The 15,235-nt window shown below is 41.9% G+C and overlaps 1 protein-coding gene across 1 annotated transcript in view; it reads left to right on the top strand.

Moving 5' to 3' along the window:
- WDR49 (WD repeat domain 49) overlaps nucleotides 1–15,235 on the top strand; it is a 190,659-nt gene that overhangs the window by 157,231 nt on the left and 18,193 nt on the right. Inside the window, exons 14-16 of the mRNA XM_040428182.1 lie at nucleotides 402–589; nucleotides 3,324–3,521; nucleotides 4,579–4,751. Coding sequence (XP_040284116.1) covers nucleotides 402–589; nucleotides 3,324–3,521; nucleotides 4,579–4,751 — 559 coding nt within the window. The remainder of the gene's footprint in view (nucleotides 1–401; nucleotides 590–3,323; nucleotides 3,522–4,578; nucleotides 4,752–15,235) is intronic.

Genomic DNA, 15,235 nt, shown 5'->3' with positions numbered 1-15,235 from the left:
TTGCCACAACGCATCTGGACCTTATCCGGACACGTTCGCGTGAAAGAGGCCTTCATGTTGCAATGACGGCAAAACCACCTTTAAACTAAGCCAGTTTTAGACTTTTTTCACATGAGCGATATGGAAAGTGTCAATGAAAAATTATGGTTTTTCATGCAAGTTCAATTAATTTTGTCTGTGATTACATTCATTGTTCCAAATTTTTGCGTCCAGATTGAATGCGTTTTTCATTCATGTTAAGAAAAACTGAAGAATGACACTCAACATATCTTAGCAACCATCAGTAAAAACACATTGTGAGAGATACAGTATATCAAAACTGGTGTAAAGGGTTGCTTACCCCTGTTCTATACTTTGATCTGTAGGTACAACTTACATTAACATTATCTCCTTCATTTCAGGTGGGGCCAACCTGGTGTCTTGTGGAGGATCGGGCTATGTTAGATTTTGGAATATATTTAGAAACCAGTTAATGGCAGAGTTTCAAGCTCATGAAGGTGCAAGTTTCATAGTTATGACCATTGACAAAACAAACAATTACCTCATTACAGGAGATCTAGATGGATGGATTAAAGTTTGGGACATACAGGTAATCTAAACCCCATGTCCATGCAATAAATTCTTGGCCTGATAATCAGAATGGTTATGACTTGCTAAAAGAGGGACTTAGTTTCTTTGAATAACAAATTACGTTATGGGGTCATTTATCAAACTGGTGTAAAGTAGAACTGGCTTAGTTGCCAAGAGCAACCAATCAGATTCCACCTTTCGTTTTTGACTGCTCCTTTGGAAAATTAAAGTTTGGAATCGGATTGGTTTCTATAGGCAACTAAGCTAGTTCTACTTTACACCAGTTTGATAAATGACCCCATTAGAGAAGTTGGTTGAGGACCATATAGACCAGGGACTCTCTTTTTTTTTCTACTGGGGCATCACCAGTCCAAATATGTGGAAGCCTGTGTCTTACCACTGGTCAAAGTCCATGCCAAGAGTTTAAAATTTTTTAGCAGAACATTAATACAATCCTAAAAAAAACACTGCTAAATCAGACGTGTGCAGCTATAGAAATTCCTGTGTAGCATATATAATTACGTCTGTCAAAACTGCCTAATTCAACTGCACCACACCAACTACTAGTGGGTGCCTCACCAGTGAGGTCCACCTCACAATTTGAGCAGCACTCATGTAAGCCATATTGTTTGTCTTAATGGAATTTTTACCAATGTGACAGAAGAGCAATGAAGGACTTACAGTATATTTACTGATATTTTATTTTATTCAGGAGGAAATGTTCTTAAAATCTTTTAACCAACAGGACTTCATTTTTGGACTAGAAGATTGTGTTGCGGCTTATTTGGTGTATTTAGTTTCACCTCACGTCTCATGTAATCTTGTAGAACCTATTGTACTAAATTTCTTTAATCTCTTCTGTAATGTGTTTGGGGTCTGAAGGGTGATGAAGCGTTTGTTACATTGACTGATGTTTTATTTTCTAATGTTGGCTGACCTTGTAAGTCAGTGAAATGTTCTGGGAAAACAGAAAATAAAAAAAGCAGACTGTGATGTACATGTCCTTTCCATAGCTCTTTCCAGGCCTATGTTTAGTTCACAGGCGTCTGTAAGCACAGTGGGGGATATCTATAACAACTAGTGCAAAGGTGAAATAAAGTTGTCAGCCGAAGCGACCAATCGGATGAAGCATGCTTTCAATTTGTTAGTTAGGATATATAGGATTTTGTGACTACAGCCTTTCCTTCACATAAATGTTGCATACAATATTCCTAAAGGACAAGGTTTGGTGGTACAATGTGGTAATAATTTATGCTGCATAATAACTAACGTGCAATCATAATAAATCAAGATATAAATAAAAATACCTAAATATCATATAATGTATAGTACAATCCTGGTCCAGGAGACAACTAATGTTTATCACGGGCCCTCGTGATTAAAGAGGTATTCCCATCTGGGACCTTCATTGCACATTGCTAGGATATGCCATAGATGTTTGATAGGAGTATATCCCACTTCTTGGAGCTACTACTATCTCCAGAAATGGGCAGAGAAGTGAAGCCGCACATGCACAGTCACCCTTCCTTCAACACTATGGGACTTTCGAGAATAGCTGAATGCTGGCTTGACTAGTTTTGGAAGTTCCATAGTGGTGAGTGCAGGGGTGGCTGCACTTGTGTGAATTACTGTCCATTAACTGCTGTAGGACTACTGAAAATAGCCAAGTGCACTCACTCAGCTATTTTTGTAGCAGTGAATGCAGAGTACGCCACAAATGCGTGGTGTGACCTTAATTCACTTCCTGGCCCTTTTCTTTTTAGATAGGAGTGGGTCCCAGAGATGGAACCTGCACCTATCTAACATTTGTGGCACCTGGATGGCTGCTATGGGACTTCTAAAAATATCGGGGTGCACTTGCTCAGATATTTTTGTAAGTTCCATAGCAGTGAAAGGAAAGTACGCCATGCATGCGCAGCATGATCTCCGTTCATTTCCTGACCACATTTTTGATATAGGAATGGGTCCCAGAGATGGGACCTACACCTATCTAACATTTGTGGCATATGCCATAAAGGTCCCAGATGAGATAACCCTTTAAAGCACTACTGCCACAAACTTCATAATATATATTTATACATTGCTGAAATATAGCAATGCCAGGTCTGGTGTGGCTCATGTAGGATGTAAGTGACCCGCAGGGCACATCCTTGGCGAGACTCATGTAAATAAGCTGTAGTCTCAGTGGCAAGTGTTCATTTTCCCTGCAGCTCCACTAAAGTGGAAATTAAGCATTTCACAGTTCCCATTGGAATGAATTGTCCAAGTAAGGCCTCATGCACACGACTGTAGTTATGGTCCGCATTCGAGCCGCAGTTTTTGCAGCTCGGATGCGGACCCATTAACTTCATTGGGGCCGCAAAAGATGCGGACAGCACTCCGTGTGGTGTCTGCATCCGTTGCTCCGTTCCGAGGCCCTGTAAAAATAATATAGCATGTCCTATTCTTGTCCGTTTTGCTGACAAGAATAGGCATGTCTACAATGGGCCGCCCGTTCCGTTCCGCAAAGTGCGGAAGGCACACGGGCGGCTTCTGTTTTTTGCGGATCCGTGGTTTGCACAGTCGTGTGCATGAGGCTTAAGGCACGGACATGTTGTATCCTCCTGAGGGGGAAAAGCTCTTTGTAGCCACTTTCCATTCTGGCCAATAGATGATTGTTTTAAAAGAGAGACCCTCCTTCATTAACTCATAATTACATAATATAGTATTTGAAATATTCTTAGCATTCTATTTGCATGTTTCTTGTGCTGTAGGAGTACTGTATTGATTACAGTGAAAAGAAGACGATGGAACTCCCACCATTGGTCATGTCTTTCCAACCACACAGTGACTGCGTAACACACATTGAGACATGCACACACAATCACTGCCTCCTCATCATTTCCGCATCTGCAGACTGCAGCCTATGTGTCAGTGATGTATTTGGGAACCCAGTAGGAACATTTGGACAGGTAAACATTTTTTCATGGAAATTAAACAAAGTATCTCAATCATATTCCTTTAATACCTTAGCCCGAAGTAATTGTGAAATGATCTGTCTATATAAATGCATTAGACCACAGAGCTTTCTACATATCACATTAAGCATAGTCAGGGTTGCCAACCGTCCAGAAATGTCTGGACTGTCTGTAAAAACAGGCAACTTTTTTTCTGTGTTCGTGAAAAAAATAGATTTGTCCGTGATTTTTTTGAGGCCGTGGTACTTATTTTACAGCTCATAGTAAGTGTTGGTGACAAGTTCCTATCAGTATATTGAGCTATAGACATGTATTACTTACAATCTTTATAATTCATTATGGTTTTCTAATTTGGCATAAGTTGTCCAGAGAAAAGAAAAATGTTGGTTGGCAACCCTCAGCATAGTACTGGATTGAAGCTGGGCTATCAGACATGTCTTAAAGGGATTTCACACAATGGAGAATTGTCGCCTATTCACAAGATGGATGGTAAATGTGAGACCTCCACCACTCAGTAGAAAGGGTTCTTCTAAGCCCACCCCTTCTCCTCAGGGCATGACCACTGTGAGGTGTAGTTTGAATAAAGCACATGACATGCCAAATGTACCTAGAGGGCTTCAATCATCTGGTGACTGCCAAAAAGTGTCTTTTTGGCATTCACCAGGCAAGTATGTGTTGGTACGCCAATATTCTTTGTGTATAGAATAACAAAATAGACTGTTATTCTATACAATGAAGTAAAGTAAAATAAAAAAGTATACTGCAATGCTCAAATGTAATGTGAACAGAGCATAAACGACTTGTAGTTAGTATAGAAGATTATTCTCACTATAAGGTATAATTGCTTTAATTCTATATATTAGGATGTCATAGCAATAATATTAATCTCATATATTCAGTAGGATACATTCAGATCACTGCCATAATGTAAGTCGCGAAGAACTTACATTACATTCTTGAAGAACTCTTAGTGATCCTCTTGAGAACCTAATCAATACAAACATGGTTATGGTTACCTTTATTTAATTCTTACATGTCTTCTGTTGCTTAGGAAGAACATTGGAGAATTGAGAAACGTTCTTTGATACCAGAAAGTGATAATGAGTTAGACAATATACAAGAAACGACAGGGGGCTTTGCTTCTCCCCATAATGAAACTGCAGTACAACCTGAAACTCATGGTTTAGAGCTCTTCACCGAACATAAAGAGGAGTTGTCCTTTAAGTAAGTGAAATATATATCATGCCATTGTCTTTTTCATAATGCTACCTGGAACATATAAGCACATGGGATAACTTTGCAGGTTTAATTACGGTCCACAGTTTGGGCAAATAAAAATAGAAAAGGAATACATAAGTCACTGGGGCAAATTTGCTAATACAGATTAAAATGCAGCAGATTTATCACAGAGGCTGATCAATCTGTCGCATCTATAGACTATCTAGTCTAATTTACGCCACCTATAAGTTGGACTTATTTTACTACAAACATCTGCCAAACTTTCTGTTCATTTTTGGCATGCAGAGGCACATTTAAGCCACACACATTAAGCCACTCTCCCTTGTCAGGGGGAAGCAAAGGTTAGAAAAGTGTCTAAAATACTTGATATATGCAATGCAAAGCATGAACACCCCCTCCTGTGCAAAGCACATTTTAAATAGTAAATCTGCCCCATTGTGTGAACAAGACCTACTTGTGGCAAAAGAGTAATGGTGTGCTTACACAGTGCAGTATGTGCATGCTTTTTTCTGGAGACAAAATTTGCACTGTATCCTAAAAAGACAAAAGGTGGAACACTTCTTTTATACCTCTTCTCCTTTCAGTATCCACTCAAGTAAAAAAATGCAAAAATTGCACCAAAATCGCACTGTGCAAACAAAGACTCAAAATTAAGCAGAATGCTAATGAAACTTGAAGCTTTCATTGGCATGGGCCTCTCTTCTGTACCAGTTGCTAGTTTCACACTAGTGCTAGGGATCTGGCAGGCTGTTCAGGTAGGGAACAGCCTGTCAGATCTCTCTTCATTCTGGCATTGCCGGGAGCTAAAAGGGGATGTTTCACTGCAGCAAATGGCATCTATCATGTCGAGAATGCTAATATAAGGCTCTTACTAAGGTATTGTTATTATCCATATTGCTTCCTTTGCTAACATCAATTTTTCCATCACATTATCCATCGCTCGTTTCCATGGTTACAACCACCTTGTAATCCGTAATCCTTCAGCGATGGCCGTGCTTGCACACTATAAAAAAAAGTGCTGGACTATGTGCACTCCCACGGTCCCATCCACCAGAGAGGCCGGCGCTTTTCCTATATTGTGCAAGCACGGCCACCACTGATGGATTGCAGGGTGGTTATAACCATGGAAACGAACAATATATAATGTGATGGAAAAATGAATCTAGACAGCAAATGAGGCAATATGGACAATCACAATACATTAGTAAGTGCCTTCATGACTGCCCACTGACTATATACATTCTATCTGCACATACCCCATGCAGATAGCAGGTATATAAACGGTCAGGCTGCTCTTTAATCCGAGCACTGTACAGAGCTGGGGTTAAAGCTCCTTCAATCTAGCAGGAGCTAGATTGACAGGACTTGCAATCAAGCAGGAGCAGGTCAGGTCCAGGCTGTGAGACACAGCGGGTACCCTGAGGAGAAGACCGGTTTATTGCCGATCTTGCCTTCTCCGGTGCTGGCAGAAGAGTGCTGCACGACCACAGGGAGGGAGAGTAGGAACCAGCCAAGTCGCTTCCTCTATTGATCCTGCCAGTCACGTGACTGCGGGGTGTCTCGGGGCAGGAGCAGAGCTGCGGGGTCTAAGGAGACCCTGATCAACTCTGCCTGTGCGTAATACCCCCAGTGGGGGCTGTTTTCCCCTATGACTGGGGCTCCTGTGGATGCCCCAGTTACAGTGGAAACAGTGCAAGTAAAAAAAAAATTCAGTGCCCTCCAGAGGTCTTTTAATGTCCTCTTGGAGGACATATTATGTGCCAAAAATAAATGAAAATATAAGTAAAAAAAATAAAATGCACAAATAAAGAAATGTAAAAAAAACAAAAAACAATGCCGTCACCAACGGAAACCGTCGCCATAGTCGCCCAGTTCACTCAAACCTATATATGTTATATATCAAAACGTTCGTCACAAAATAGGGAACCCATTGCAATAATTAATTTTTGTGTCCATTTTATTATTTAAGAAATAAAAATCTATAATTAATAAAATTACTTTTTAAAAAGAATGAGCTGTTTTACCCAAATTAAACCTAAAAAAAGGGAAAAAAATCTTGAAAAAAAATGTTAATAAAAAGTCCTAAGTGTCAAGTAAAAAACATCAAACAAATTATTTTGGTAGTCCAAAAAAAAGAGAGGGTCACTAAACCACCATCACGAAAAATTGCCTGTATATTCAGGCCTTTTTTAGGCTCAGTCATGAAAGGGTTAACTTTCTCTACATTATAAATGCCATTTGGTGAAGGGAGACAACCCATTTAAGGTCTCCGTCCAGCCCCATTAACTATAATGGAGACCAGCAGAAATCCAGCCGCAACCCGGCAAATATGTTAGGAATTGGCCAGAAGAAAAGCGCTGCGCTGTCAGAACAGCCTGCCGTATCCCTAGTGCTACAGTGAAACAAGCCTTTCAGTAAACTCCTGTTTATTGTACTTGCTTGTTTTTGTTTGTTTGTTTGTTTGTTTGAAAACGCACTGCAACCTTCCAAAAAATGATCCTTTATTAGGGGCACAGGGTGTTTAACCTGTAGGATACCGCCGCCGTAACTGTACAGTGCTGCGGACTGTGACTTTAATGCCAGCACCGTACAGCGGCTGTTCCTGTACCCTAGCTGTGCCGTGATCTGTGGAGGATCCTCGTCACCACAGCGGGGGGACCTGATGGTTGGGATGGCAGCCTGATGCCTTCCATAGGCATCGTGCTGCCTTCCATGTAAGCCTGTAAGACCCAGCCCCCTGAGTCTCACAGGCAAGCAGGCTGTAAGTGTATTACACTGTGTAATACACTTACAGCCAATGCATTACAATAGAGATGTATTATAATGCATTGTACAAAAGATCAGACCCCCAAAAGTCCAATAGTGGGACGAAAGATAAAGTTAAAAAAAATTATAAAAAAGTATTTTAAATAATAAAAAAATAAAAGTTTTAAGTTAAAAAAAGCACCCTTTTCCAATAATTAAGTTATAAAAAATTGCATATTAGGTATCACCGCGTCCTTATCGACTAGCTCTATAAAAATATTACATGATCCACCCTGTCAGGTAAATGGTACCAATCAAACCATCATCTCATCTGACACTACCTAAGACAATAGAAAAAAAAAATGGTTCTCACAACATGGCAACACAAAAACAAGATTTTATTCTGTTCAAAAATGCTTTTACCGTGTAAAACTTAACAAAAATAAAAATAATAGACACATTAGGTATCGCCACATCCGTAACAACCTGCTCCATAAAAGTATCACACGATTTACCCTGCCAGGTGAACGCTGTAAAAATAAAATAAATAAAAAGTATGCCAAAACAGTGATTTTTTTTGTCACCTTGCCTAACAAAATGCATAATATCGAGTGATCAAAAAGTCATATGTACCCCAAAATGGTACCAATAAAAACGTCACCTCATCTCGCAAAAAATAAACCTCCACATAAGACAAAAAAAAACAATGGCACCCGTAAAGCAATACATCAAAATCTGCGCTGCAAAAGCCACATGGTGCTCCTTCCTTTTTGAGTCCTGCCAAGTGCCCCCACAGCAGTTTACCACCACATATGGGGTATCATCGTATTCAGGAGAAAATGGGTAATAAATTGTGGGGTGCTTTTTCTCCTGTCACCCCTTGTAAAAAGGAAAAATTTGGTGCTAAAGCAACATTTTATTGGAAAAAATTTAACTTTTCATTTTTAAAACCAAGTGTTTTCAAATTCTGTAAAACACTTAGGGGGTCAAAATGCTCATCACACCCAATGAATATATTCTTTGAGGGGTGTCGTTTCCAAAATGTGGTCACTTTTTGAGAGTTTCCACTGTGGGATTATGTCAGGGTCTTTTCAAATAAAAAATGGTGCCCAAATAACATTCTAGAAAAATCTCCCTTCATATGGCACTTCTTTCCTTCTGACCACTGCTATGTGCCCATACCACAGTTTACTACCACATATGGGGTATTTCTGTAAACTGCAGAATCAGTGTAATGTATATTAAGGTTTATTTTGCTGTTAACCCTTGCTGTGCTGCAAGAAAAAATTGATTAACATAGAAACTCTACAAAAAAACAAAATTTTAAAATTTCACCTCCATTTCCTTTAATTCTTGTGGAAAACCTCAAGGGTTAACAAAGCTTGTAACATCAGTTTTGAATAATTTGAGGGGTGTAGTTTCTAAAATGGGGTCCTTTATGGGTTGTTTCCATTACATAAGCCCTTCAAAACCACTTTATAACTGAATTGGTGATTAAAAAAATGGTTTTGGAAATTTTCTTGAAAATTTGAAATATTGCTTCTAAAATTCTAAGCCTTCTGACGTACTAAAAAAAATGAAATGACATTTACAAAATGATGCCAACATAAAGTATACAAATGGAAAATGTCAAGCAGAGAAATTCATATTTAAGAAATAGTGAATTTTTGCAAATTCTCTTTAATTTTTTGATTTTTTTTATAAATAAACGTAAAATATATTGACTCAAATTTATCACTAACATGAAGTACAATATGTGACGAGAAAACATTCTCAGAATGGCTTGGGTTTTAAGGTGAAAAGTGGCTTGTGCTGAAGAAGATAAACACACAAGGTGTTATTGCAAAAACAGTGCACAAGCATTCAAAAAGTATGCATTAACAAGGGCAGAATACCTGCCCGTATTTATACACACACAAATGTTAAAGGGGTAGTGCCAAGTACAGGGGATAGCGGCTAACTGGCTGATGGTTGGAACCCCCACTGATCAGGAGAATAGGGGTCTCTTTATGCCATTCTGGTGGAGAGCCAAGTTGTGCATGTAGAATGCTGCTCCATTCAGTCTCTAGGTGAGCATCAAGATAGCTGAGTACAGATCTCAGTTACAGTTGTGCTCATAAGTTTACATACCCTTGCAGAATTTATGATTTCTCAATCATTGTTCAGAGAATATAAATGATAACACAAAAACTTTTCTTTCACTCATGGTTAGTGGTTGTCATAAACACAATACAAACTACCCAAATGACCCTTTTCAAAAGTTTACATACCCTGGTTATTTGGCCTGATAACATGCACACAACTTGACACAAAAGGGTTACAATGGCTAATAAAGGTAACCATCTTCACCTGTAATCTGTTTGCTTGTAATTAGTGGGTGTGTATAAAAGGTCAATGACTTTCTTGCCTCCTGACAGACCCTTGCATCTTTTATTCAATGCTGCACTGATGTTCTTTGGATTCTAAGTCATGGGAAAAGCAAAAGCATTGTCAAAGGATCTGAGGGAAAAGGTAGTTGAACTCTATAAAACAGGAAAGGGATATAAGAAAATATCAAAGGACTTGATAATGCAAATTAACAGTGTTCAAACTCTAATTAAGAAATAGAAAAGTAGGGGTTCTGTTGAAACCAAACCACGGTCAGGTAGACCAACTAAACTTTCAGCCATAACTGCCAAAAAAATTGTTCGGGATGCAAGGAAAAACCCACAAATAACTTCAGGTGAAATACAGGACTCTCTGAAAGAATGTGCTGTGGCTGTTTCAAGATGCACAATAAGGAGGCACTTGAAGAAAGATGGGCTGTATGGTCGAGTTACCAGCCATTACTATGCAAATGCCACAAAGTTACAATATGCCAAACATCACAGAGACAAGCCTCAAACCTTCTGGCACAAAGTCATTTGGAGTGATGAGACTAAAATTTAACTGTTTAGACACAACCATAAACGCTACATTTGGAGAGGAGTTAACAAGGCCTATGATGAAAGGTACACCATTCCTACTGTGAAACATGGTGGTGGATCGCTGTTGGTTTGGGGATGTGTGAGCTACAAAGGCACAGGAAATTTGGTCAGAATTGATTGCAATATGAATGCAGTAATGTATCAACAACAACAAATACTGGAGGAAAATTTGCACTCATCATCCCGGAAGCTGCACATGGGATGTACTTGGACCTTCCAAAATGACAATGATCCAAAACACAAGTCCAAGTCGACCTGTCATTGGCTATAGCAAAATAAAGTAAAGGTTCTGGAGTGGCCATTTCAGTCTCCAGAACTAAATATCATTGAGCCACTCTGGGGAGACCTCAAACATGCAGTTCATGCAAGACAGCCCAAGAATTTAGGGGAACTGGAGGCTTTTTGCCAGGACGAATGGGCAGCTTTACCATCTGAGAAGATAAAGAGCCTCATCCTTAACTACCACAAAAGACTTCAAACTGTCATTGATGTTAAAGGGGGCAATACACGGTATTAAGAACTGGGGTATGTAAACTTTTGATCAGGGTCATTTGGGTAGTTTGTGTTGTGATTATGATTTAAAAAGAGTAAACAAAGTTGTTTGACAATAAATGGCTTCAGCCAACCACTAACCATAAGTGAAAAAAGTTTTTGTGTTATCATTCATATTTTCTAAACAATGGTTAAGAAATCATAAATTCTGCAAGGGTATGTAAACTTATGAGCACAACTGGTATCTCCAGTACTCCCATAGAGAATGCATGGAGTGGCAGTGCACATGCACGACTTGCCATTCCATCAGAACGGTTGCAGTAGTGGTGGCTGTGTAGATGTAATGGAAGTGGCAGTAGGGGGATTAGCCGTGGGGAAGAACATCTGTATCTGTGGTGGCTGCATGATGTTAGGCAGGCAGAGAGCAGCAGTGGTATGATGGGGCCGGTGACGAGTGTTGAGCAAACCTGAACTGTAAAGTACGGGTCCGTACCGAACTTTACGATTTTTGGTACCAGGACCCAAACCCGAACTTTGCCGGAAAAGTTTGGGTTTGAGCTCGGTGCTCGGGCATTTAATAAAGCTTGTTGAAAGGCTGCAGGGCAGCCAATCAACAATCTTTTAGGCTGTGTGCCCTTGAAAGCCATTACAGCCATGCCTACTAATGGCATGGCTGTGATTGGCCGGTGCATGTGACCCAGCCTCTATATAAGCTGGATAACGTGTAGCACCGCCCATCAGCTCTCAGTAGTGAAGGGACAGAAAGCAGGCAGCTGAAGTGAGGGACAGTGTTAGTGCAATGCACCATCTTTGCACCCCTGACACAGAAAGATAATCATAAATCTGTCTGCTAATTATGTTGGTGACCTACAGCTATTTTTTTTTTTTGTGGGTGCAATGCAACATTGTACTTTGTACCCCTGACACACAAATATAATAGTTAATCCGTCTGTTAGTTAGGTGCACGTCATATACCCATTTATTGCGTGAAGTACACCTGCACTGCATACGTGACAGGGAAATTGATATGTTTAATCCGTCTGTTAGTTAGGTGCACGTCATATACCCATTTATTGCGTGAAGTACAACTGCACTGCATACGTGACAGGGAAATTGATATGTTTAATCCGTCTGTTAGTTAGGTGCACGTCATATACCCATGTATTGCGTGAAGTACACCTGCACTGCATACGTGACAGGAAAATAATATGGTTAATCTGTCTGTTCAGTGGGTGACCTCAAAAAATGAAGAGAGCATCAAATAAGGGACGTGGCCCTGGTCGATCTGTGCCAGCTACACGCCCAAATGAAACACCTTCCTCAGGTGCACGTAGGCGACAGAATGTTCAGCGTTATTTTGTAGGCCCGAATACCGGTGTACGAATGGTAAGGTCAGAACAAGTAGAGGCGGTAGTAGATTGGGTAGCTGACAGTGCCTCCAGTTACTTTACATTGTCTCCCACCCAGTCCCCTGCTGAAAGCGCAGAATTGGCACCTGCAGCCATGGGCACCTGTCTTTCACCTCACCCCCTTGCAAATCAGCCAAGCAGTCTGAGCCCCAAGTCATGCAGCATTCTCTTATGCTTTTTGATCACTCTGCTGGTAGGGTTTCCGAGGGCCGTCCACATAGCCCTGCTCCAGAAGTGGAAGAGATTGAGTGCACTGATGCCCAACCACTTATGTTTCAGGATGTGGACATGGGAGGACCACCGCAGGACATCTCTGATGATGATGAAACATAGGTGCCAACTGCTGCGGCTTTCTGCAGTTTGTAGACCGGCACGGAGGGCAGAGGTGAAGAGTGGGTGATAGATGATGTGGAGGATGATGAGGTCCTAGACCCCACATGGAATCAAGGTCATGCGAGTGACGTGTGCAGTTCGGAGGAAGAGGTGGTGGTCACACAGCGCCAGCCGCACAGCAAAAGAGGGAGCAGTGTGTAAAAGGAGAGTGGCCGTCCCCTAGCCAGTACGCCTGCTACTGCCCACCGCACCCAGGGACTGAGCACACCAAAGCCAGCTCCAAGGAGTTCCCTGGCGTGGCAGTTCTTCAGACAATGTGCTCATGACAAAACGCGAGTGGTTTGCACGCTGTGCAATCAGAGCCTGAAGCGAGGCATAAATGTTCTAAACCTGAGCACCACCTGCATGACCAGACATCTAAATGGAAAGCACGAGCTGCAGTAGAGTAAACACCTCAAAAACCACGAAAGATCTCAGGCTCCTCCTGGTCCCTCTTCTGCTGCAGTCTCGGCCTCTTCCTCCCCCTCTGGAGTGACAGTGGCAAACAGAGGATGTGGCAGCAACGCCACCACGTCCGTCACCAAGCATCTCCACAATGTCCCATGGAAGCGTTCAGCTGTCTATCACCCAAAGACTGGAGAGAAAGAGGAAGTACCCCCCTACCCACCCGCGATCCCTGGCCCTGAATGCCAGCATTTAAAAATCCCTGGCCCTTGAAATGCTGTCATTCCGTCTGGTGGAGACAGAGATTTTTAAAAAACTTATGGCGGTGGCTGTCCCCCAGTACGTGGTTCCCAGCCGCCACTACTTTTTCAGGCGAGGCATCCCCGTACAACCAAGTGGTGGACAAAATCAGGTGTGCTCTGCGCAACGCAATCTGTGGCAAGGTCCACATAACCACCAGTAAGCATGGGTAGGGACATTATATCTCCCTAACTGCATACTGGGTAAATGCAGTGGCGGCTGGGCCTGAGGCGGATAGTAGTTTGGCGCGTGTCCTTCTGCCACCGAGGATTGCAGGACGTTTTTTTTTTGCCTCCTGTTGCCTCCTCCTCCTACTCCGCTTCCTCCTCTACCGCCTCCTCATCTGGTCCGCGTAACACCTTCACCACCAACTTCAGAACAGCCAGGGGGAAACGACAGCAGGCTGTTTTGAAACTCATCTGTTTGGGGGAAAAAACCCACACCACATAGGAGCTGTGGATGGGCATGGCACAACAGACCGATCAGTTGGTTGGTGCCACTGAGCCTCAAGCCCGGCCTGGTGGTGTGCGATAATGGGCGAAATCTCGTAGTATCTCTGGGCCTAGCCGGTTTGACGCACATCCCTTGCCACTTTGACCTCCGCCTCCTAGTTCAAGATCATAATTTTTTACTTTTTTTTAATTCTATGTTATTTTAATTCATTTCCCTATCCACATTTGTTTGCAATGCAATTGTCCTGCTCTTACCCCTATTTGCTTCCTTTTGCAGCCCTCTAGCTCTTTCTATGACTTTTTTTAGAGAAATTTTAGTGCCCCAAAGTTCGGGTCCCCATTGACTTCAATAGGGTTCGGGGTGAAGTTCAGGTCAAGTTCGGGTCCCGAACCCGAACTTTGCGGCGAAGTTCGGCCAAACCCGGCGAACCCGAACTTCCAGGTGTTCACTCAACCCTACCTGTGACCAATAACCACCATAAGCAATGCCCGATCTGTTCATCAGCCACAGGTGTGTGAAACTCCTCACAGATCTGTGCCTCCTTCATTTTGACAAAAGTGATGTCTTGTACACTGGCAGAGTACAACTTCGTCCATGATGATGCCACCTGGTGCACTGAAAACCCTCTCTGAGACGACAATGAAGACTGGACAAGACAGTATAGCGGGAGCAAACTGAGCCAGTTCTGGCCACTGTTCCAATATTCCTGCCCAAAAGACTGTGTAGAATTGCTTTCTGGCCACACATTCCATTAACTATGACCGAGTTGGAGAACAAGTAACAGACGAGGATGATAACAAGGATACTGTACTGGTTGAGGATGTGGCCTGGCTGCCTCAAAGAAGACCAAGAGAAGGAGAACAAACTTTCTCTAATTGCTGGCCAGTTCTATTTTCCCACTGGATCTAAGGATGTTGCCACCTGCGCAGAACTGCATGACATTTTAAAAATGAGACAATCTTTAGAGACGGCGGTACGGCAGGAACTGCACCACCAGCAACTTGACCAGGTGAGAGTTCTGCTTGCACACAAGCTATTTCTGGTTGTGAATAGTTTTCTCATGGCCACACATTCTGTTATTGATGTCTCACAATGAAGCAGAGAACAAAGAGGAGGATGAGTCTAATCAAGAGAAGCAGCTGCTGATAATAAGGACACTGTACTGCTTGGGGATACAGCCTAGCTGCCACAAAGAAGACCGGGAGAAGGAGAACATTCCAATTGCTGGCCAGTTTTATATTCCCGCCTCATGTGCAGAACTGAACGACATTTTAAAAATGTTTACAGACAGCTGGCCATAAGTAGTAATGCTATAGAGCAGAATTAA

The sequence above is a fragment of the Bufo bufo genome, chromosome 4, assembly GCF_905171765.1.
Source record: "Bufo bufo chromosome 4, aBufBuf1.1, whole genome shotgun sequence".
NCBI classification, from domain to species: Eukaryota; Metazoa; Chordata; class Amphibia; order Anura; family Bufonidae; genus Bufo; species Bufo bufo.
Note: the sequence above shows the minus strand (reverse complement) of the source record. Positions and strands in the feature narration are given on the sequence as shown.